Genomic DNA, 21,828 nt, shown 5'->3' with positions numbered 1-21,828 from the left:
GCATTGGTTACCAAGGCCCTCGTTCTCAGCGTTGGGCGGACAACTTGAAATCAGTGAAAGAATTACCTCAGGTGGTTCGCTTGAAATTGAGGAAGGAAGTGCAATTGGGCAGAATAGCAGGTCCTTTTACTGGGTGTCCCCTGCCAAACTTGATAGTCTCTCCTTTGGGGGTGATTCAAAAGAAGCAGAGGGTGAGTTCCGCCTGATCCATCACTTATCCTGGCCGGAAGGTCAGTCAGTAAATGACTTCATTGCTCACGAAGACGCGGCTGTCACTTATGCTTCAGTGGATGACGCCTTGCGTTTGGTTCGTTTGGCGGGAGCTGGTGCGCTTCTGGCCAAATGTGACGTTCAGTCTGCTTTTTGACTGCTGCCTATGCACCTGTAGGACTTTGAACTGCTGGGAATGTTTTTTGAGGACGCCTTTTATGTTGATCGGGTTTTGCCAATGGGCTGTTCCATCTCTTGTTCTCTTTTTGAAACATTCAGTACGTTTCTACAATGGTGTTTGGTGAAGAAATCTGGGCATACATCAGTTTGCCATTACTTGGATGATTTTTTGTTTATTGGCCAGGCTAACTGTGATCAATGTGAAAAGGTTTTGGAGTGTTTCCAGGGGCTGGCTAAAGAATTTGGAGTGCCATTGGCTCCAGAAAAAACTGCAGGACCAACTACCAAATTGACATTCCTAGGCATTGAGATAGACACAGAGAGGATGATGGCTCGTGTGCCGGGCGAAAAGGTGAATGAAATTAAGACTTTTTTAAGAGAAGTGCTAATTAAACAGAAGATTGAACTCAGGCAGGTGCAGCGCCTGCTTGGCTATTTGAACTTTGCCTGTAGAGTGGTGAGAGCAGGTAGGACGTTCTGCAGAAGGCTTGGTTTTTCCATGTCAGGAGCTTCACTTCCTCACCACCGAATAAGATTGACTAAAGCGGTGAAAGAAGATCTGGTAATCTGGTTGAGGTTTTTGGAAGACTTTAATGGCGTCTCCATCAATTTTGTAGAGGATGATACTGTGTGGCAAGTGCACATTTTTTCAGATGCCTCTGGGGCTCAAGGTTTTGGGCTCTTTTGGGAAGGACGTTGGTGTGCTGAGCGATGGCCGGAACATTGGTTACAGCAGGGCCGTAGCATCGCCTTCCTGGAGTTCTTTCCTCTACTGGTGGCTTAACAGGTGTGGGGTGAAGATTTCAAGGATCGCTGTCCTTTTTCACATTGACAACATGTCTGTCGTGAACTTAGTTAACTGGCAGAGAGCTAGAGATGTATGTGTTCTGCAATTATTACGTTCTTTTATGTTGCAAACTCTTAAATTGAACATTGTGTTTAAGGCAAAGCATATACCAGGCATAAATAACTCCATAGCAGATGCTCTGTCTCGTTGTCATTGGCAGCCATTTCGGGAGCTGGCGCCAAGGTTGTGCAGCTGCAAGACGGAGATTCCTTCTGGGACCAGGGGGAGTGAGAATTGCTGAATTGGTGGAACAATCCATTGCTCAGTCAACAAGACGCAGTTACCGCCAGGCGTGGTCCGAATTTTTATCTTATGCTTCTTCACAGGATCAGGGTGGTGCAGCAGTTGGTAATGAACTGTTCATGTTACACTTTGTGTTGTATTTGATGGACAAAGGTTTGTTGCACACAACTATTTCAGGCAAACTTTCGGGAATTTCTTTTTATAGTCAGTTGTTTTTGGGGGTGCAGTTGCAGGTTGGGGTTTTGTTACGTAGGATGCTGAAAGGTTTCAGCAGAAGCAAGGTTCATCCATCCACGTTACAGGAACCAATTACTTTTGATCTTTTACAATACATTTTAGTTTGTCTGCCCAATGTTTGCTACAATGAGTGGGAAGTAGTCAGGTTTAGGCTGTGCATGATATGGCTGTTTTTTGGTGCTTTTCGGATTTCGGAATTGCTTGGCTTAAAGGATCAGAAGGGTCTTTTAACGTCTGAGGTACAAGTGTTGAAGGGGTTGGTTTTACGGATTTGGTTACGACAGTCAAAAACAGATCAGATGGCAAACGGAACATGGATACAGCTGGGTGGGAATGGGGTGGTTGGTTGTTGTCCATTGAGTGAATGGGAATCCTTTGTTAAGTCTCCTCAATTTCGGCCTGGGGTTATTTTCTGTCACCCTGATGGGTTTAGGATTACCTGTTTCCAGTTCTTAGCTGTTTTGAGGAAAGTGTTAGCTGCTCTATGGGACTCACTCCTTTCGAATTGGAGCGGCTACAGAGGCACTCAGATTGGGTTGGGGAAGGGAGGAGTTTCAAAAGTTGGGTCGTTGGAAATCTGACTGTTGTTACAGATATGTTCGACATTGAATGCAGTTCACATTTTGTATCTATGCTGGTTAATTCTGGTTTCTATTCTTAGGTCGAGTTTTATCTTTTCCAAGGAGAAAGAGGACGTGGATTATAGGACACTCCTTTGTGAAATGGTCAGCTGTCTTTGCGGAGCAACAAATCTGTGGGAGAGCTTTGGGGTTACACAGTAAAGACCATGAAGTATTGTGGAAAGTGGTTGGGGGAATGAGGTGGAGAGATCTTTTTCCTTTATTGTCTAAATTGGCCAATGAGTGGGGATTTCCAGATCTTTTAATATTACATCTGGGGGAGAATGATCTCGTGGAGCTTTCAGGTCTTTCACTTATTCATCAGATGAAGTTAGATCTAGCTGTGATTAAAGACAATAAGTAGGTACTGCTGTTGTATGGACAGAATTTATTTATCGACAGCAATGGAGGGGGGCTCGTACGCATTCGGCAGTGGAGAGAGCTCGCCGGAAGTTAAATAGAGCCATGAAAACATATTGCACAGCAATGGGAATTAATGTTTTAGTACATGAACTTATTTCAGGCAAAGAGCTGCACTTGTTCAGACAGGATGGCGTGCATTTGTCTCAAATGGGACAGGCCTATTATCTCATGGAGTTACGGGATTGGTTGGCTCGTTTCTGGGGTGTTGATTTATGGTGCACTAACAAAGTCATCTAAACTGTTTCATTTTCCTATTTTGGGGGGGGGGGCAGGAAAACTCTCTGGTTTTCCTGGGTGGCTTTCTTTGGGGGGGATAGGATAGTCTAGAGCGGACTTATCCTTTCCCTCTGGGGGTTGGGGGAGGGTAGGCGGAAAATGGCAAAAGGGAAACATTTGAAGAGAAAAACATTGGTTTGGAATTTTACAGTTTTGGGATTTTGCAAATGATGAATTTTTGGGGAATTGGTGTTTTTAAGTCAGTATGGGGAAATGTGTTGGGGTAATATTCAAAAACTTTTATCTATTTAATAATAAATGCAAAAGTTGCGGATTTCTGTTTTTGACTGTCTTAAAATAAAAGTGACCTTTTAAGAGATATGTGTGGAGTGTTCTTATTGCGCGATGCGTACCAGGGGGACGTGGCACAAGCCGGTGTCCCCCTGGGAAAATTTGCACGGTGGAATGGTCCACGAGTCGCGATTGGACAGGCGTAGGGAAAGGGAGGGCTTAGCGGGGTTCGCGCAAGGCGGGAAGGGCTGTCGTCTGGTGTGAGGAGGAGAGGAGTGGCGCAGCTTCGTTTGGCCCACCCACCCTTTTCCAATTGATTCATGTTGTTTTATTGCTTTTTCGCTATAAAAAAATTGTCACGTTAGGACAGTCTTTACAGTTTTCCATGTTCCTTTTTGTTCTTTTTAGGTGTTCTTTGGGGGGGGATAGGATAGTCTAGAGCGGACTTATCCTTTCCCTCTGGGGGTGGGGGGAGGGTAGGTGGAAAATGGCAAAAGGGAAACATTTGAAGAGAAAAACATTGGTTTGGAATTTTACAGTTTGGGGATTTTGCAAATGATGAATTGTTTGGGTAATTGGTGTTTTTAAGTAAGTATGGGGAAATGTGTTGGGGTAATATTCAAAAACTTTTATCTATTTAATAATAAATGCAAAAGTTGCGGATTTCTGTTTTTGACTGTCTTAAAATAAAAGTGACCTTTTATGCTACTCAAGAGATATGTGTGGAGTGTTCTTATTGCGCGATCTAAACGTGCACGTTATTACGTCACTTATCTTTTCCACAACAAGCTCCACTCAATTTAAACATCACGTTGGGCGGCCATCTTTACCCCTTGGGAAGGTTTTCATTGAAGTTGCTTTATTTCACTTTGTTTTCTTTGCAATTAAATTCGGAACAGTTTATTTCAACAGTTTTCAACGTGAATGTACTCATTTCGGTACAAATACTCAACGGTTTTCTGCTTTTCACTTCAAGATCCACAAGTAATATTGTATTTATTTCAATTCTTTTGACATTGTGCTTCTAGTATATTATGTGATAAGCACACTTTACTTTGTGACATGGCTACAGATAATACTGTTATGCAACCACCTAGATTTCTGGAGATCGCTTGTAAACCATTAACACCTTGGGCCATATGTATCATTGAAATTCCCATTCGCAAAGGCCGAAATTCGCAGAATTTCGGCCTTTGCGAATGCGAATTCCCAATATGGTATGTATTAAGCAAATGTGGTTCAAAATAAGGAATCGCACAATTTGCGATTCCTTATTTTGCGATTGCATTTAAGGAATCGCAAAATTTGCGATTCCTTAAATGCAATGTATGATGCAAAATAAATTGCTAATTGTCCCTAAGGATTCGCAAATTACCACCAACTTCAAGTTGGTGGTAAGTTGCGAATTCCTTTAAAAAAGCATTTTTATTAAAAACAAAAGGTGCCATGTGAAGCTCATACATGCCCTTAGGGCATCGTACCAGGGAGCATTATTTCCCTCCGAGTGTATTCTACATCCTTTTTAACTTGGAGTAAGGGACCGCTTGAATTAACCTGATCCTGGTACCCTTTACCCCAATTTTAACCCCCATAAAAAACGTCTACATAGTACTGGCCCCTCACCCACACTTCACCCATACGGCAGTTGGAAAAAGATCTCCGCCAAAGAGCCCCTCTTTGAGGTGTTGCCCGTTGGGTATTGCACCGCCGACCCAACGAGGAGCATTGCCGATGATGAAGCATGACACCTGCAAGGGTGTGTGAGGCCATTATATCCAACAAATTGGATACCCAAGCGTTACATCACTACGCACGGGTGCCACCAACACCAAACCCCCACTCATAATAGGAACAGCCTGGTACCTTTTGTGTTACATATGGCCCCTTGACATAAATGGTTTAGAGTATTCGAAAATTACCTTCGAAGCTATTGAAGCCAGCAAATTTTCACCTTCATGAAAAAAAGCCTTGTTTTTCAAATATTTAGGCGGTGCTGAACAAGACATTTTTGACAATTTACCAGTTTTTCCAGCACCTTCTGGAGATGAAACTTGGATGTTTTTAAGGAAGCTCTAGCACTCATTGGCAAACAATATGTAGATGAACCATCTGTTATGGTTTAGAGACAAAAGTTTTTTAAACGTAAACAGACGGCTGAAGAGTCTATTGAGGATTATTTAGCAGTGTTACCTGTTTTAGCTTCATAATGTGTATTAGGAAATTATTTAGATACTGCTTTACGTGATCAATTAGTGTTTAATTGTTTCAATAAGAAGATTCAAGAACGTATTTTAACATGCAAAAAATCAATCTCTAGATGAATTCATGGATATTGCCAGAAGTATTGAGCGTTCTGTTGTATCATCCAATATTTTACCTAAATCTTCAACTTATTCAGATAATGTGAAAGTAACTGTGTCTAATGTCAATGATTCTGATGTTAATTTGATTTCACATAAGAACATACCTAAGAAAACTAGTGAAAAGAGGGTTGGAGGTGCATGCTACATGTGTGGTTCAAAGTTTCATTTGGGCAATTATCCGAATTGTCCAGCTCAAGGAAAAAGGTTCAACAATTGTAGATTGGACATTTTTACACTGTATGTAATTCTAACAAAACAAATGTAAAGTTAGTCAACTTGATGTTGAGAATTACATTATTGCCGAATCAATCAGTAATATTAATTATCTGTTGAAGTTAATGCTTTGGGTGATTGTGAAAAAGGTGTTGTAGCGACAGGGTAATTTCTAGCCTATCTTTAGACTAGTAACGACTATAATCTACTACCATTTCAGTCTTAGTAACATTTTTGCTCATTTGTAGGGCTTAAATATGCGCTTTGACACGGTTTAGCGCCTTTTCCCGTTAGTTGGGCCTGCAGGCCCGAAAACCATAGAGCGTCCATCTTGAATGGCTGCTTCTTCATCTTAGATAGTTGCCTCGTCTGTCCGAGGCGCTTGCAGAGTAAAGGTGATGTTTAGAGTTTAGCTTGTTGTTCGCTAGTGAGGAACCGGTCAAGACTGGCCCTTATCGAAGGAATGTGTTTGGCTCTTCGGCGGTAGACGCAATATGCAGGTGGCCTCTGCAGAAGGCGTAAGCAGCCGGAGACCGGTACAGGAATTCGGTGGGAGTCGGCCTAAGGCTGTAACTTTCCGTAGAGAAAGGGAGATCTATATTATCGAGAAGCAAGTAGCAGATAGCGAGAGAGCAACGTGTGGAGCAGACAGATGAAGTTGGTCCAAGAGCTGGTGCAGAGACTGATACCAACTAATAGCTTATAGCGAAGAGGAGGAAGAGTTCGAGAGAGTCCTGTAATGCCAACATGCAGGAGTGGTAGAGACAGAGACTGAGTCCAGAAGAGGGTTCGAGTTTCGGAACCAAGGCAGCGTAGACGAGGCGTAGCGGTGCAGAAGTGTATTCGTGAGCCATAGTGGGAGAGCAGAGTCCCGAGCGAGTAAAGACCCAAGAGAGAGGGATCAGCTCCGCTGCTAAGATGGAAAGACGCACGTTTAAGGTGAGGCGTTCTGAGTTAGTGTAGAATACATCTAATCATTCATTTTCCTCCCTTTTTAGGTTGTAGATGGTGACTAATTTTAATCATGTCTATGTTGCTAATGCTATTGTGTTTAATTGTGGAATAAAGGTATAATGTCCAATACATACATTTGAGTGTTGTTTTCATAGCAGGATTAACCTTTCTTTTTAACCAGGTGCTTTTGTATAGAAGGAAGAGGAATTCCCTTCTAGCAGGTAACTGAGCAATGGAGGATAGGGTGGTTTTGATAGGAAATAACTCCCAAGTGAAATGACCAGATAACTCTTATGTGTACATCTAAATTAAGAATAGTAAATATCGTCAGCGCACCATAGGTGCACCGCCGACCCCATAGAACACCCCGCCGGGAGACAATAGGTATACCGTCGGGAAGCGTAGATAATATTGTTCCTAAGAGTTAGGGAGACAAATAAATCGTCGAAAGATGCTCGTCGGGGAGACGCCAAACCGAAAAGATAAATAAATCATCGAAAGACACTCGTCGGGGAGACGCTAAACCGAAAAGATAAATAAATCGTCGAAAGACGCTCGTCGGGGAGAGGCTAAACCGAAAAGACAAATAAATCGCCAAAAGACGCTCGTCGGGGAGACGCTAAACCGAAAAGACAAATAAATCGTCGAAAGTCGCTCGTCAGGGAGACGTTAAATCGAAGAGATTATATAAAGTGAGGTAAATATAGGATAAGATATGTGAGTAGTTTTGATTGTATAGGCTTGTAAATAGCTTCTTTTCACCTTCTCAGGTGAGTCCTCCAGATATCTTGTAAATAGTGGCCTGTGAAGAGTGTGTTTGCGTGACGATTGGGTTAGCTACGGTTGGTAGCCTGTTCGTTCCAAAAATCCGGTCGTTACATTTGGCGTCACAAACCGTTTTCGATTGATGGGTGCGGGTGTGCCTTCGTGATTTCTTGAGGGGATCCGTAGGTTCTCGCTGTGAATAGTTTTGTATATATTTGATTTGTTGTATAGTTTTTCATTGATATTGTTTTTTGTTTGATTGTAAAAATAATAAAAATGTTTTCGAAGAAAGTGAAACCGCCTTTCCGATTGCCTGTGGAAATTCCTGGTTGGGAGGCGACTGCTTATGAAGCGCTTGCGCGTGAATGGGCTAATTCCACTGGTTTGAGTGAGAACTGGAATTCATGCTTGGAGGATGCCGAGCCAGCCCAAGTGGTTGCGTGCTTACAGAAAGTTCCGGTTGTGCAAGGCAATGAGCTTCCCGTGTTGGGACGGAGAGGTTGGATTTTGTTGAATGCGTACAGGATTGTACATGAGAAATGTTCTCGATTGCAACGTGAGAAGAAAACTTTGGAAGAACAGTTTGTTCAGGTTCAAAATGATGTTACTCTTTTGCGATGTCAGAATAAATTGCTCGCTGACAAACTTGAGACATATCAGACTGTAGCCGAAAGGGCTGCTGTCCGCATTGCGAAATACAAATACAGACATAGACGTGGTAAAGTTAATACCAGGAAAGTGCGTATAGTTGTTGCGAAGGCAGGGCTCGATTGGAATCCCGATGAGTGGGATGGTGATATTTGGTATTCATCTGATTCATTTTCTTCGGCTGAAGAGAATGCTGCGCATGCGCCTTCTCGCGCTACGTGTCGAGACCCTTCTACAATCCGTACAGAGATTTCTGCTCATCCGATTTATCGACGTAAGTTACAGGGTAATCCTCAGGCTCCCCAGGGTATTCCGCTTGATAGCTTGGAAGATTATACACAACAGGAATTAAATGACATTTTGGATCGCTTCCGGCAAAAGCCGGGTGAATCCTTACTGACTTGGATGGTCCGTCTTTTCGATACAGGTTCTTCAGGTATCTCGTTAGATCAAGGTGATGCAATAAAGTTTTGTACTTTGAGCTCTGATCCTACTATTCAGGAAAGTTTTTGTCATTATAATGGCAATAATCAGACTAATCTCTTCCAGTTGGCTGTTGACGGCTGCAATCACAAGTACCCGACAGAATCTGATTGGCCTCTCAATGAGAAGCCATGGTATACCCTCAGAGATGCGTCTCAGCGTCTAAAAGAGGAGTGCATGAAGACCACTATCTTTTTAGGTACGGCGCATAGATTGATGGATGGTTTGCTTAATGCCTCTGTGAGGAACAGAATCATTCGTAATTCTCCTCCTGCTTACAAACAAGTGATGATGACTTTATTGATTAATCAGACTGGTAATCCTTTGTCTGACGTGATTGAAGCTGTGCGTGAACTTGGTGAGTTGGGTGAATGGATTAAACCTGAAAGACAGTCTCGACCGGAAGGTCGCACTAATGATTACCGATTCTCTAGACGGGACATGTATCTTGCTCTAATTAAGGATGGTGTTAAAGATGAAGATATTACTGATATGCCTAATACTGTCTTATGGGCTATGTTCCGTAAGCGCGGCTTGGATAGGAAGGAAGGTGCTAGGAAGGTTCGTAAACAAGACCTTGAACACAACCGCTCTGATGGTAGTGATAATGATTCTAGATCGTATCGAGAGAAAGATAGAGAGAGTGGGAGAGAAAGAGAGTGGGATAGGACACGAGATGAATCATCTTACTCCAGAAGAGAGAGAGAGAAAGAGAGAGTTAGAGAGGAAAGAAGAGCCCATTCTGTACGAGAGAGAGAGAGAGAGAGAGATCAGTCCCCAGAGGTGAGGATGAGAGATAAAAGATCACGATCTCTTGAGAGAAGATCACTATATTTTTCAAATGACAAAAATCCTTTTCATGATGATAAAGGATATGAACGAGAGGCATCCTTACCCAAACGATATGAGAGTCTTTACCCTGATCTGACTTGGGCGCAAGAACACAGTAAGCGAGACGAGGAAATAGGTCAAGCTCCAGTGCGCAATTGGTCTCGTAAAGACCATAGGCCTTATGTAGATATTGAGATTTATTGGAAACATCGAAATATACAGAGGGCCCGAGCATTGGTGGATACTGGAGCGGAGGCCACTCTAATTCCTGGAAATCCCCAAAGTTTAAAGGACAGGGTTACACGATTACTGGATTAGGTGGTAAAGAGACCCCCGCAGTACAAACCAAACTTGAGTTAAAAATAGGAAGGAATCCCCAAAAAGAGTATCATGTATTGGTGGTACCTCTTGATGAATATATAATTGGCATTGATATTTTAATAGGTATGACATTGTATTTAGATGATGGATGTTACAAATTCGGACATGACTATTATATATCAACAAAATCTGTAAGAGTTGGGCGTCTAAAAATGCCTCCAATTAAAATACCTCAAGCCACGAAAGTGGTTTCAATGAAACAATACCGCATTCCCGGTGGGCACAATGAAATTAGTGCCACCATTCAAGATTTAATGGACGCAGGAGTAATAACTCCTGTCACTTCGGCTTGGAACAATCCCGTTTGGCCGGTCCGTAAAAGTGATAATTCTTGGCGCATGACAGTTGATTATAGAGAATTAAATAAACATACACCTTCTTTAACTGTTGCAGTCCCTGATGTTATTACTTTGATTGAGAGAATTCAGAAACATTCAGGAACATGCTATGCAACTATTGATATTGCCAATGCTTTCTTTTCTATTCCAATTGCTCCGGAATGTCAGGAACAATTCAGTTTTACACGGAATGGCCGTCAAATGATGTTTAGAAGTCTTCCCAAGGGCTACATGCATAGTCCGACAATCTGTCATCGAATAGTAGCAGAGCATTTAGATGAGGTGACTGTTGATCCAAAAGTTCAGGTGTGTCATTACATTGATGATATACCATTCCAAGGTGAGACACAAGATCAGGTGCGAATACAATTTGAACAAATCATTGCACATTTACAAAGCAAAGGCTGGGAGATTAATCCTGACAAATTGCAGGGTCCAGCGCAACATGTAAAGTTTTTAGGTATTCATTGGCATGAAGGAAATAGAGAAGCAATTCCTCAAGTGAAACAGAAAATTGCAGAATTTGCAGTCCCTAAAAATAGGAAAAGAAGCCCAAAAATTCATTGGTTTATTTGGCTTTTGGCGTCAACATATTCCACATTTGAGTCAGATTTTGGCCCCTTTGTACAAAGTTACACGTAAAAAGAATGCGTTTGAATGTAACAAAACACAGCAAGATGCGTTTGATTTGGCGAAAGAAGCGATTCAGCATGCTTTGGATTTGTGGCCAGTGCGTGATGGTGATGTGATCTGAATGTATCTGTACAAGACATGTATGCCAGTTGGAGTTTGTGGCAAAAGCAAGGTAAAACTAGATTACCTCTAGGTTTTTGGACTAAAAAGTTACCAGAAGCTGGTGAGCGTTATACACCTTTTGAGAAACAGTTGCTTGCATGTTACTGGACTTTAGTAGACACTGAACAATTGACATTGGGACATGATGTGATTTTGAGACCAGGGATTCCTATTATGCAATGGGTTTTGAGTTCGCCAAAAACTCATAGGATTGGACATGCTCAGGAAGCGAGCATCATAAAATGGAAGTGGTATATACAAGACCGGGCTCGTGTGGGTCCAAAAGGAGTGGCAATGTTACATGAGAAAGTGGCGCAGGCGCCAATGGGAGAGAGAGAGAATGAGTTCTCCGTACCTATAGTACAGGAATCACCTGTTTCGTGGGGTATGCCATTCGATGATCTGTCCGCGGAGGATAGAAAACACGTTTGGTTTACGGATGGTTCAGCCAGGTACATAGGAGAGAAGAGACACTGGAAAGCAGTCTTGTATAATCCTACAACCCAAAAGTTACTGAGCACTACTGGTGAAGGGCGAAGTAGTCAGTTTGCAGAATTATATGCTGTTTATCAAGTTCTGAAACAAGAATTACCTGGAAAATGTTATATTTTTACCGATTCATGGTCTACTGCAAATGGATTAGTGATGTGGCTGCCTACGTGGCAGTCCCATAATTGGAAAATTCATAATAAAGAGATTTGGGGCAAAGAGTTGTGGCAGGAAATTTGGGAGTTACTTCCTCAAAGCAATGTGACAGTTTTTCATGTCAATGCCCATATGCCTATTGATTCTCTTGACAAATTGTTCAATAATATTGCAGATGAAAAATCTAAAATTCCTGAGGCAGTGGTGGACCAGCAAAATTCTGATTCGGCAGGCTTGGCGACATGGGCTCATCAAAAAGCAGGACATTTTGGAGAGAAAATTACTAGCAGGTGGGCTGCTGAGAGAGGCATTTATATTCCCCTTGATTTAATTAAAACAGCTATACTCCATTGTCCTATATGTCAGCATTCCCCACACAGAGAGGTGCCTCGAATAGTAAAAGGCCAGTTGCATCGAGGCAAGTCCCCTGCCCAAATCTGGCAAATCGATTATATTGGTCCTCTGCCTATGAGTAAAAATTGTCAGTATATTTGTACAGTTGTTAATACTTTTAGCGGTTTTTTAGTCGCTTTCCCTTGCAAGAATGCTACACAAGTGAATACTTTGAAGACTTTGAATTTGATTACGTTATACTATCGTACTCCAGTTCAGGTGCAATCTGACAATGCCTCACACTTCAAAGGAAGATTAGTGCAAAATTACTGTGCCGAAAATAACATTGATTGGGTGTTTCATATACCCTATTACCCACAAGCATCCGGTCTGATTGAGCGGATGAATGGATTACTGAAGGATCAATTACACAAACTGTCGGATGGTACCTTAAAGAACTGGAGAGACCATTTATCAGATGCCTTATTGATTTTGAATAACAGCCTTGGCTCCGTGTAGATCTACTCCTGGATCTGCAGGCTTAGATCTGCATTCCTTAAAGACTATGATTTTAAAAGTAAATGTGGTTACCATAATTGAAACAGGAATAGGTGTCCAAATACCCCCAGAACACTTTGGTTTGATTGCCCCGAGATCTGGTTTAGCTTTAAAAGGCATCCAGGTACTTGGCGGAGTAATTGACAGTGATTACCAAGGAGAGATCAAAGTTATCCTGTTGAACAGTGGCGATTCTGAGATAACAATTCAAGAAACTGATCGAATTGCCCAATTGGTTATAATGCCTGTTTTCAGTGGTATGATTCAAAAGGGCACTGCTCCAACTCTGTTAACAATGCGTGGAACAGGTGGCTTTTGTTCCACCGATAATCCTGGAGCGAGAGTGTGGGTGCAGTCGCCAAATAATCCCCCTGAGCAGGCCGAAAATATTGCAACAGGATCTGATAACACAGTACTAGTGATGAGGCCAGGGCAGGAAGGCTGGGATGTAGTCCCAGCTGATAAATGTTATTTGCGAGAATAAGTGATGCTTGTTCTTCGAATTGCAGATCATTACATGGATTGCTGCTGCCGGATGTGTCGTCGTTGGACTCCCGTGGGTCTGCTGCGACGAGAGTCAAGAGGATATCCAGGACAGGATTAACAATGTGGACAGAGGACGTCGTTCCGTTGCATCGTGGGACATTACGACAAACTTCTGGACTAGCTTAGCCCGAACAATAACAAATTCATCCCATTGTTGCTTAGCATCCATGAGGTCCGTTAATGATCTCCTTACCACGTGTCTCGTGGCTGTCCCAATATCTACAGCTTCCCTTTTACATTTCTTCAATGTATCTGAAGTGCATCCTGAGTTTATTAATTCAAACTTCTCACCCTACGATTATTGTGCCTCATGTACTGTTCTGAGTGAACCAGAACCTCCATTGACTTTTCAAATCTCAACTTATAACATCACCGAGAGTGATGTCTGTTATAATATGACATGTGACCACAGGTACATAGGCAAATGTGCCCGATTACGATTAGAACATTCTAATTCATTCTCCATTCATGAACGGATTTTATGTCAAACTAGAACATCTAATTTATGCACTTCCTTTGACAATAGCATGAGCTGTAAACGTATAATAGTAACCGCAAGTCATTATTTTCATGTGTTATTACCAGCCTGATGGCTCTTTTCCTGTGGCAATGTATCCTGGTCCTATATCCCAGCAAATATTTCTGGAGGTCCATGTGCCTTAACGCGATTAAGTCTTTTAATGTTTTCCCCTGATGGAACAATGTCATCCCGTGTTACACGTGATGCCCCTATACTTTCAAGTGATTGTGATTCATCACTTCATCTTTTCTCCAAATCTGAATATCTTAGTTTAGCTATATCCATTGTAGGTGTTCCTGCTTTATCAGTTTATAATGCCAAAACTATAGGTAAACTTGCCTGTTGGATGGTAAAATCCCTCAATAATACCTCCACTATTTTAACTGACCTGTTATTAGACAATCAAGGAGAACGACGTGCCATTTTGCAAAATAGAGCCGCTATTGATTACTTATTGTTGAAACATGATCATGGCTGCTCAGACTTTTAAGGTCTGTGTTGTTTCAATTTATCAGACCATTCCCAGTCCATTAAATCCCATCTTAATAAATTACATGAGTTGACCCAAGAGGTGAGGGAACATCTAAATGTAGGGTGGTTTGACTGGCTTTTCAGTTGGCTACCAGATTTGCATTCCTTACGTCAAATTTTAGGTGGAATTGTTTTTGTAATTTGCATTCTAATTGCTATTTGTTGTTGTATCCAATGTATACCATCCTTATTACATGTGCTTCGTCCACAAGTCATGGCTAGATCTTTTAGTTTTGTTTCCTATTATTCCATAAATGACATACCTTCAGTGTGATCCTCTACATTAATGATTGTACTAATTCTTCAATGCTTGTATTTTTAGTCGGGAGTGGAATGTAGCGACAGGGTAATTTCTAGCCTATCTTTAGACTAGTAACGACTATAATCTACTACCATTTCAGTCTTAGTAACATTTTTGCTCATTTGTAGGGCTTAACTATGCGCTTTGACAGGGTTTAGCGCCTTTTCCCGTTAGTTGGGCCTGCAGGCCCGAAAACCATAGAGCGGCCATCTTCAATGGCTGCTTCTTCATCTTAGATAGTTGCCTCGTCTGTCCGAGGCGCTTGCAGAGTAAAGGTGATGTTTAGAGTTTAGCTTGTTGTTCGCTAGTGAGGAACCGGTCAAGACTGGCCCTTATCGAAGGAATGTGTTTGGCTCTTCGGCGGTAGACGCAATATGCAGGTGGCCACTGCAGAAGGCGTAAGCAGCCGGAGACCGGTACAGGAATTCGGTGGGAGTCGGCCTAAGGCTGTAACTTTCCGTAGAGAAAGGGAGATCTATATTATCGAGAAGCAAGTAGCAGATAGCGAGAGAGCAACGTGTGGAGCAGACAGATGAAGTTTGTCCAAGAGCTGGTGCAGAGACTGATACCAACTAATAGCTTATAGCGAAGAGGAGGAAGAGATCGAGAGAGTCCTGTAATGCCAACATGCAGGAGTGGTAGAGACAGACACTGAGTCCAGAAGAGGGTTCGAGTTTCGGAACCAAGGCAGCGTAGACGAGGCGTAACGGTGCAGACGTGTATTCGTGAGTCATAGTGGGAGAGCAGAGTCCCGAGCGAGTAAAGACCCAAGAGAGAGGGATCAGCTCTGCTGCTAAGATGGAAAGACGCACGTTTAAGGTGAGGCGTTCTGAGTTAGTGTAAATACATCTAATCATTATTTTTCCTCCCTTTTTAGGTTGTAGATGGTGACTAATTTTAATCATGTCTATGTTGCTAATGCTATTGTGTTTGATTGTAGAATAAAGGTATAATGTCCAATACATACATTTGAGTGTGGTTTTCATAGCAGGATTAACCTTTATTTTTAACCAGGTGCTTTTGTATAGAAGAAAGAGGAATTCCCTTCTAGCAGGTAACTGAGCAATGGAGGATAGGGTGGTTTTGATAGGAAATAACTCCCAAGTGAAATGACCAGATAACTCTTATGTGTACATCTAAATTAAGAATAGTAAATATCGTCAGCGCACAATAGGTGCACCGCCGACCCCATAGAACACCCCGCCGGGAGACAATAGGTATACCGTCGGGAAGCGTAGATAATATTGTTCCTAAGAGTTAGGGAGACAAATAAATCGTCGAAAGACGCTCGTCGGGGAGACGCTAAACCAAAAAGATAAATAAATCGTCGAAAGACGCTCGTCGGGGAGACGCTAAACCGAAAAGATAAATAAATCGTCGAAAGACGCTCGTCGGGGAGACGCTAAACCGAAAAGACAAATAAATCGTCAAAAGACGCTCGTTGGGGGGACGCTAAACTGAAAAGATAAATAGATCGTCGAAAGACGCTCGTCGGGGAGACGTTAGATCGAAGAGATTATATAAAGTGAGGTAAATATAGGATAAGATATGAGAGTAGTTTTAATTGTATAGGCTTGTAAATAGCTTCTTTTCACCTTCTCAGGTGAGTCCTCCAGATATCTTGTAAATAGTGGCCTGAGAAGAGTGTGTTTGCGTGACGATTGGGTTAGCTACGTTTGGTAGCCTGTTCGGTCCAAAAATCCGGTCGTTACAGGTGTAAAGGTCCCATTTGTTCTAATTGGTGTGATTAACCTTTGCATTATGGCCGGTTCAGGGTCTCCTATTACCATTCTAGCTGAAGACACGTTTAATATGTTTTGGTCTGGGAAACTTTTGAAGTCTACTACCATAAATCCTAAAGCATTTGATGAGTATGATATAATCATGAAGGGTTATTTTGATGACAGCATCTTATTTAAAGGAAGGAATATCTATACTAAAATGTATGTTGCAATTAATGGACATGATATACTTGGATGGCAAGATCTGGCTAAACTAGGAATTATTCTCAGACCTGGGCACACCGAACCAGTTATTCTGGGTGATATGCCAGTGTTAACCGTACAAGAAGCCAACAAACATGAAGGGTTGGTACAGGACCTGTGTTCCAAATTTCCGGATGTTTTTTTTAAAAAATGGTTAAAAATGTTCAACATACTATTACATTGAAAAGCAATGCTACTTCTGTAATACAAAAAGTGAGACCTGTTCCACTCGCTGGTAGGAATGATCTTACAAAAGTATTAGATGATATGTTTTCCCAAGGTATTATTAAGCAAGTAGACTCTGCAGAATGGGTTTCTGCTGCGGTCGTGGCACGCAAAAGTTCTGGCGATATACGCCTCTGTGTGGATTTGAGAGTTCTTAATAGAAATATCCTGGTTGACTGACATCCCCTCCCTAGAATCCATGAGATGCTGGCCAAATTAGGTGGAAGCAAATATTTTTTAACCATTGATCTGCGCTCTGCGTACCATCAAATTCCCATATCTGAAGATTCTCAACCTCTTACTACATTTGTGACACCTTTTGGTGTATACAAGTACAAGCATATGCCATTTGGTTTGGAATCCACTGCCAGTGTATTTCAAAGATTAATGGATCAACTATTTGGTGATGAAAAGGGTATACAGGCATTCCAGGCCGACATTTTAATTCACACATAGAGTTTAGAGCAACACATAACCTTGTTAGAGAAGGTCGTGAGTAAATTTGGATCACAAGGAATGTCTATAAACATTGACAAATGTAAGTTTATGTCTCAAGAAGTCAACTATTTGGGGCATAATATTGCTAAAGAAGGTATTAAACCTAAGGTTTCGTTATTGAAAGGAATTAATGATGCACCCATTCCTACTGACAAGGATTCACTTAGAGCCTTTCTGGGCTTAAGTAAATATTATGCAAGATTCGTTCAGGGCTACGCTGTCATTGTTCAACCATTGAGAAATCTTTTTTAAAAAACTACTAAGTATGTCTGGTCTGATGAATGTCAGAATGCTTTTTTTTCAGTCAAAAAATTAATTATAACTGCTTCTGCTATTAAACTGTTTACGCATGGTGAGAAATGTATTGTCACGGTTGATGCTAGTGCCAAGGGTCTTCACGGTTTCAAGCCAAATTGTGAACAGTCAGGAGTGAACTGTTGCGTTTGCGTCATGCACTCTGAATGATGCTGAAAAGAACAAATGGATTTAATTTCTGGAACCCACATTGGGCTTCAGAGTTTCTGTCAGATTGCATGCAGAATTGCGAGCGGTGTTGCACCACTTACCACTGTGAAGGCAAAGGATCACTACTTGACTTATCACAGAGTTACTCACCTACTCGAAAAGCAAAAGTGAATCATTTGCATATGCTAGATGTCCATGATGAAGTGATAAATGGATTGCATTTTTGTGATTAACAGGTTACACGAAATACATCTGTTTCTCCTGTGATAAAAATGGGCGATGCCCCTCATTTGTTAGTTTATTCAGTAGTTTCAAATATTATCCCTGCTGGGCAACTTGGTATCTTTTTCAAGAGGGAATGCATGTCAGTTTAATGGTTTGAGTTTGCCCAAACATAAATTCTGCATTTGTGATAAGAAGAACTGTGTGCCAGGTTTCAGGGAGGGTAAAGTCATGGATATGTAAGATTACCCAGAAGGTTATTCTGGAGATGACACCTCCACAGACTATAGAACCCATATGATTTCACCCATTTCCCCACAACGCTCACCTGCAGATATGTCTCCAGAGCCGCCCAGAAATTCCAGTCCTCGAGCTTGGCCCCTTTAAGGATGTAGTTCTTGATGGTCTTCTCTCTTGCTTGTGGCTCAAGGTTACTGTGAGCTTTGCTCCTCGAGACCTTCAGCACCTTCTCGCTCACGTAGACGGACCAAAGGTTGCAGGTGGACTCTTTGGTGTAAGGACTGAGGTCCCACTTCCAGTGTTGCCGATTGTGCCCCAACTCGTGAATGGGACCCCAGTTTCCTGCAGTATTTGACTCTACTTTGAGGAAATCTTTACAGCTTTCTGCGAGACCCATGATGGGATATCCAGAATGCATGTAGCCTGAAATGAGAAGCCAAAAGATGACTTTTACCTCATCCTGCAGAAGACCCATCCGAACACCGCACATGGACAACTGGTTTGAGGATACCGTAGCTGAACACACATCAGGGTGTTTCACACATTAATACTAAACCAAATAATCCTAATTCTTATTCTTGATTAGTATTAATAACTGTTGGAAGTAGCTCTATGTAAAGACAGGGGGTGAAGTCCTCACAGACCAGCTTGGAATCAAAAAGGCCAGTCTGTGGCTTGGATAAAGCAGGTTCTCCCTACCCTTTATAACTCCTGGTTCCTTTGAATGAGTGACCTCCGTAGGGTATGGTGTAGCGCTCTGCCCCGTTAGCACATCAGGGGAAATATTTACTATGAAGTGGCGGAGCATGACGTTAACCTCCTTGGCATAACACTGCGCGCTCTGAACTGCAGGGCTGCACCATATTTACAACAATATGGTACCCTGCATTACGCCCTGTGCTGGGGCTACATTTAACAGCCTAGAACCAACGCAGGCACCCTTGCATCATAGTCTCCCTTCCTGCTCATAAACAACCTTGCTTAATGCAGCACACATGGAAGCTGCAAAACGTTATTTTTTAGGTCACCTTCCTGCACATAAACAATCAAAGGCCTTTTGCTGTTTCTATGTGTGCTGCAGCGCACATAGAAACAGAAAAAACTTGAACTCCGCCGCTTTTTTAAGGCCAGGTTTTCCTTGGTCTTTATTTTGGCACTGCCCCATGTTTACGCTGCCCTTGTAAATATGGGGCAGCGTCAAAATCAATGGGTGTTGCTGTGGAATTCCCACCACAACACCCATTACCCACCCCTTTCACGCTAAGTATTGCGTGAAAGAGGGGCCTTATTCACAAGGTAGCATTAAGCCACGTTTAGTGGCTTAACGCTGCCTTGTGAATAAGGCATACGGGCCGATTCATAGAACTAATCTGAAACAAAATCCTAAACTAATAACTTCTGGTATCCACAGAAGGCACTTACAATTTTTTGGTATTCACAGAAATCACTTACGACTCCTAAATTTACATCCGCAGTCTGGCTGGAAACTCCGCACCCGGACCGTACTCTTCGCACCCGGACCGTACTATCAGGATAGGGCCGTACTCTCCGGCTCGAGCCGCAATGTCAACGTGTTTCCACACAACACACATAGAACCTGATACATTCCCAGATTTACAAGAAATCGTATACATGGGAATGCGTCAGAATGCTACGCCTCCATAGAGGAGTCGTAGAGCGGAGCAACTAAGAGAAATGTTTTCATTTCTCCTAGTTGTTTCCTCATTCTGTGTGTGCTACATTATGCAGCACACATAGAAAGTGGAAAACACCTCTTAGGAACTATTATCCCAGAACACAGGCACCCTTGCACCAGGGCGCAAGGGTGTCTGCCTCAGCGCAAGGCAGAAAAATTGTGCGCCAGCACAGGGGAGAGCACAGGGATCTGCCAAATTGTTGTAGATATAATGCATTCCTGTGCTCTGAAAGTAACGCAGCACGGAGCAGAAAAATGGCTTGCAGCACCGTGCTGCGTTACTTTCTTGCAAATAAGGCCCCCCAGTTATCACTAGGAAATTGGCTATATATGTTAGGAAAGATAGGGGTAGATGTATCAACATACCCCTTTGCGATTTCTAAATAGCGATTTTTAAGGAATCGCTATTTAGAAATCGCAAAATGGCATGTATATAAAAAAATCGCAATTTTTTTGCGATTTCTTAATCTTCCTTATTTGCGAATTCGCAATTTGCGAATTTGCAATTAAGGAATAATTTCCCATTCATTCCTATGGGCCAGGAGACCCATAGGAATGATTGTGAAATAAATCTCAATTTGCGATTCGCAATTTGCTAATCGCAAATTGAGAATAATTTCAAGGGTGCAGGGGTGTCTCAAGGACACCCTGCTGCACCCCTGAAATGTACATGTGTGTGCATATGGCGCACATACATGCCCTATGGGCATGTGTGTGCGTCACATGCCACCTTCAAAAATGCCAAATTGTGCATTTTTAAAAGAATTCGCAAATTACCATCAACTACAAGTTGGTGGTAATTTGCGATTTCTTAACCAAAATTCGCAAATGAAAAATGCTACATACATAGCATTTAAGGAATCGCAAAATTGCGATTCCTTAAATGCTATGGCAAAATAAGGAATCGCAAATTTTTGCGATTCCTTAATTTGCGAATTTTTGATGCATGCCAAAACATGCAAAAAGACCGTTTGCGAATTTCGGCCTTTGCGATTCGCAAACGGCTTGATACATCTAGGCCATAGTTTTTACAGGATGAGCCCTCACCACATTTTACCCAATTTTTGTAACTGATGCTGCTGGTTTTCCTTTTCCTGTGCTCAATTTTACAAAAAGTCACACAATTGAGCCACCAAAGTTGCTGCGCTGCATTGTGTGGTTAGGAGAGAGCTGGAGAGCACCATATCTAGAGAGCACCGATGCAGAAGTTTGCTGCCAAGCAACTAGCACACACTTTTGCACCATAGCGCAAAGGCATGTGCCTGAGTCTAAGATTGGTTTTGTATGCCCTTCCAGTGCACAATACCATACCTAGACTGAATTTAAAACTTGTCCTACTTTGTATGTATTCTATACAGTGCAGGACAGATGCAAAGTTGGAAAAGAATAGAGAAGTAAAAGCATTTCTCATTTTAATGCCTGTTTCAAGTGACATTAATTTTTGGCGCAAAACCCTGTCTTCTATCTTTGGAAGATAGGGATTCGCATTATAAAACATGTGGTTGCATGTGAAGGCCATGTACCATTCATGAATGCCCCTTTACACAGGTTTGCATGGCTTTTTCTAACAAACAAACGCTAATACCAATTGGCGTTGGTTTGAAAATCCAAAAATAGATACCTCGTTGAGTCTGCGTTAAAATAGTAACACAAACCTGACGCAAAACCTTTCTAAATATGGGCCCTAGTGTACCGGGCCCTGCTAAGTAGGCTCCAGTGCAAGTTCTCTGACACCTCAATCTATATGTGTGAATAGGTGATACCTGATTGGGATATAGAGCTTTCCCAGGGAAGCTCTGTTATGGCAAGGGTCAGCTGCCAAACATATTCCTAAAGTTGGTGGAATGTGTGCCAAGAGCATGGCATTATCACGTCAAGGAGATGTCCCAATCTGATGCCCTGGTGCACAAAGCTTCAACATATATGTCTGATTGCATCACAGCTTAGACTCTCGAGTGACCTCTTGAAACTTAAAAAATGAACTCCATTGACACATCTGCCCCACAAACCCTCCTCTCTTGGGGT

At 42.2% G+C, this 21,828-nt stretch overlaps 1 protein-coding gene across 1 annotated transcript in view; it reads right to left on the bottom strand.

Moving 5' to 3' along the window:
* Positions 1-21,828, bottom strand: part of LOC144772132 (TRPM8 channel-associated factor homolog) — a 123,450-nt gene that overhangs the window by 31,110 nt on the left and 70,512 nt on the right. Inside the window, exon 7 of the mRNA XM_078656290.1 lies at positions 18,196-18,530. Within this exon, the coding sequence (XP_078512416.1) occupies positions 18,196-18,530 (335 nt within the window). The remainder of the gene's footprint in view (positions 1-18,195; positions 18,531-21,828) is intronic.

Source organism: Lissotriton helveticus, chromosome 8, assembly GCF_964261635.1.
Source record: "Lissotriton helveticus chromosome 8, aLisHel1.1, whole genome shotgun sequence".
In the NCBI taxonomy this organism is placed as follows: domain Eukaryota; kingdom Metazoa; phylum Chordata; class Amphibia; order Caudata; family Salamandridae; genus Lissotriton; species Lissotriton helveticus.
The sequence above is the reverse complement of the archived record's forward strand: the minus strand, read 5'-3'. Positions and strand labels throughout refer to the sequence as shown.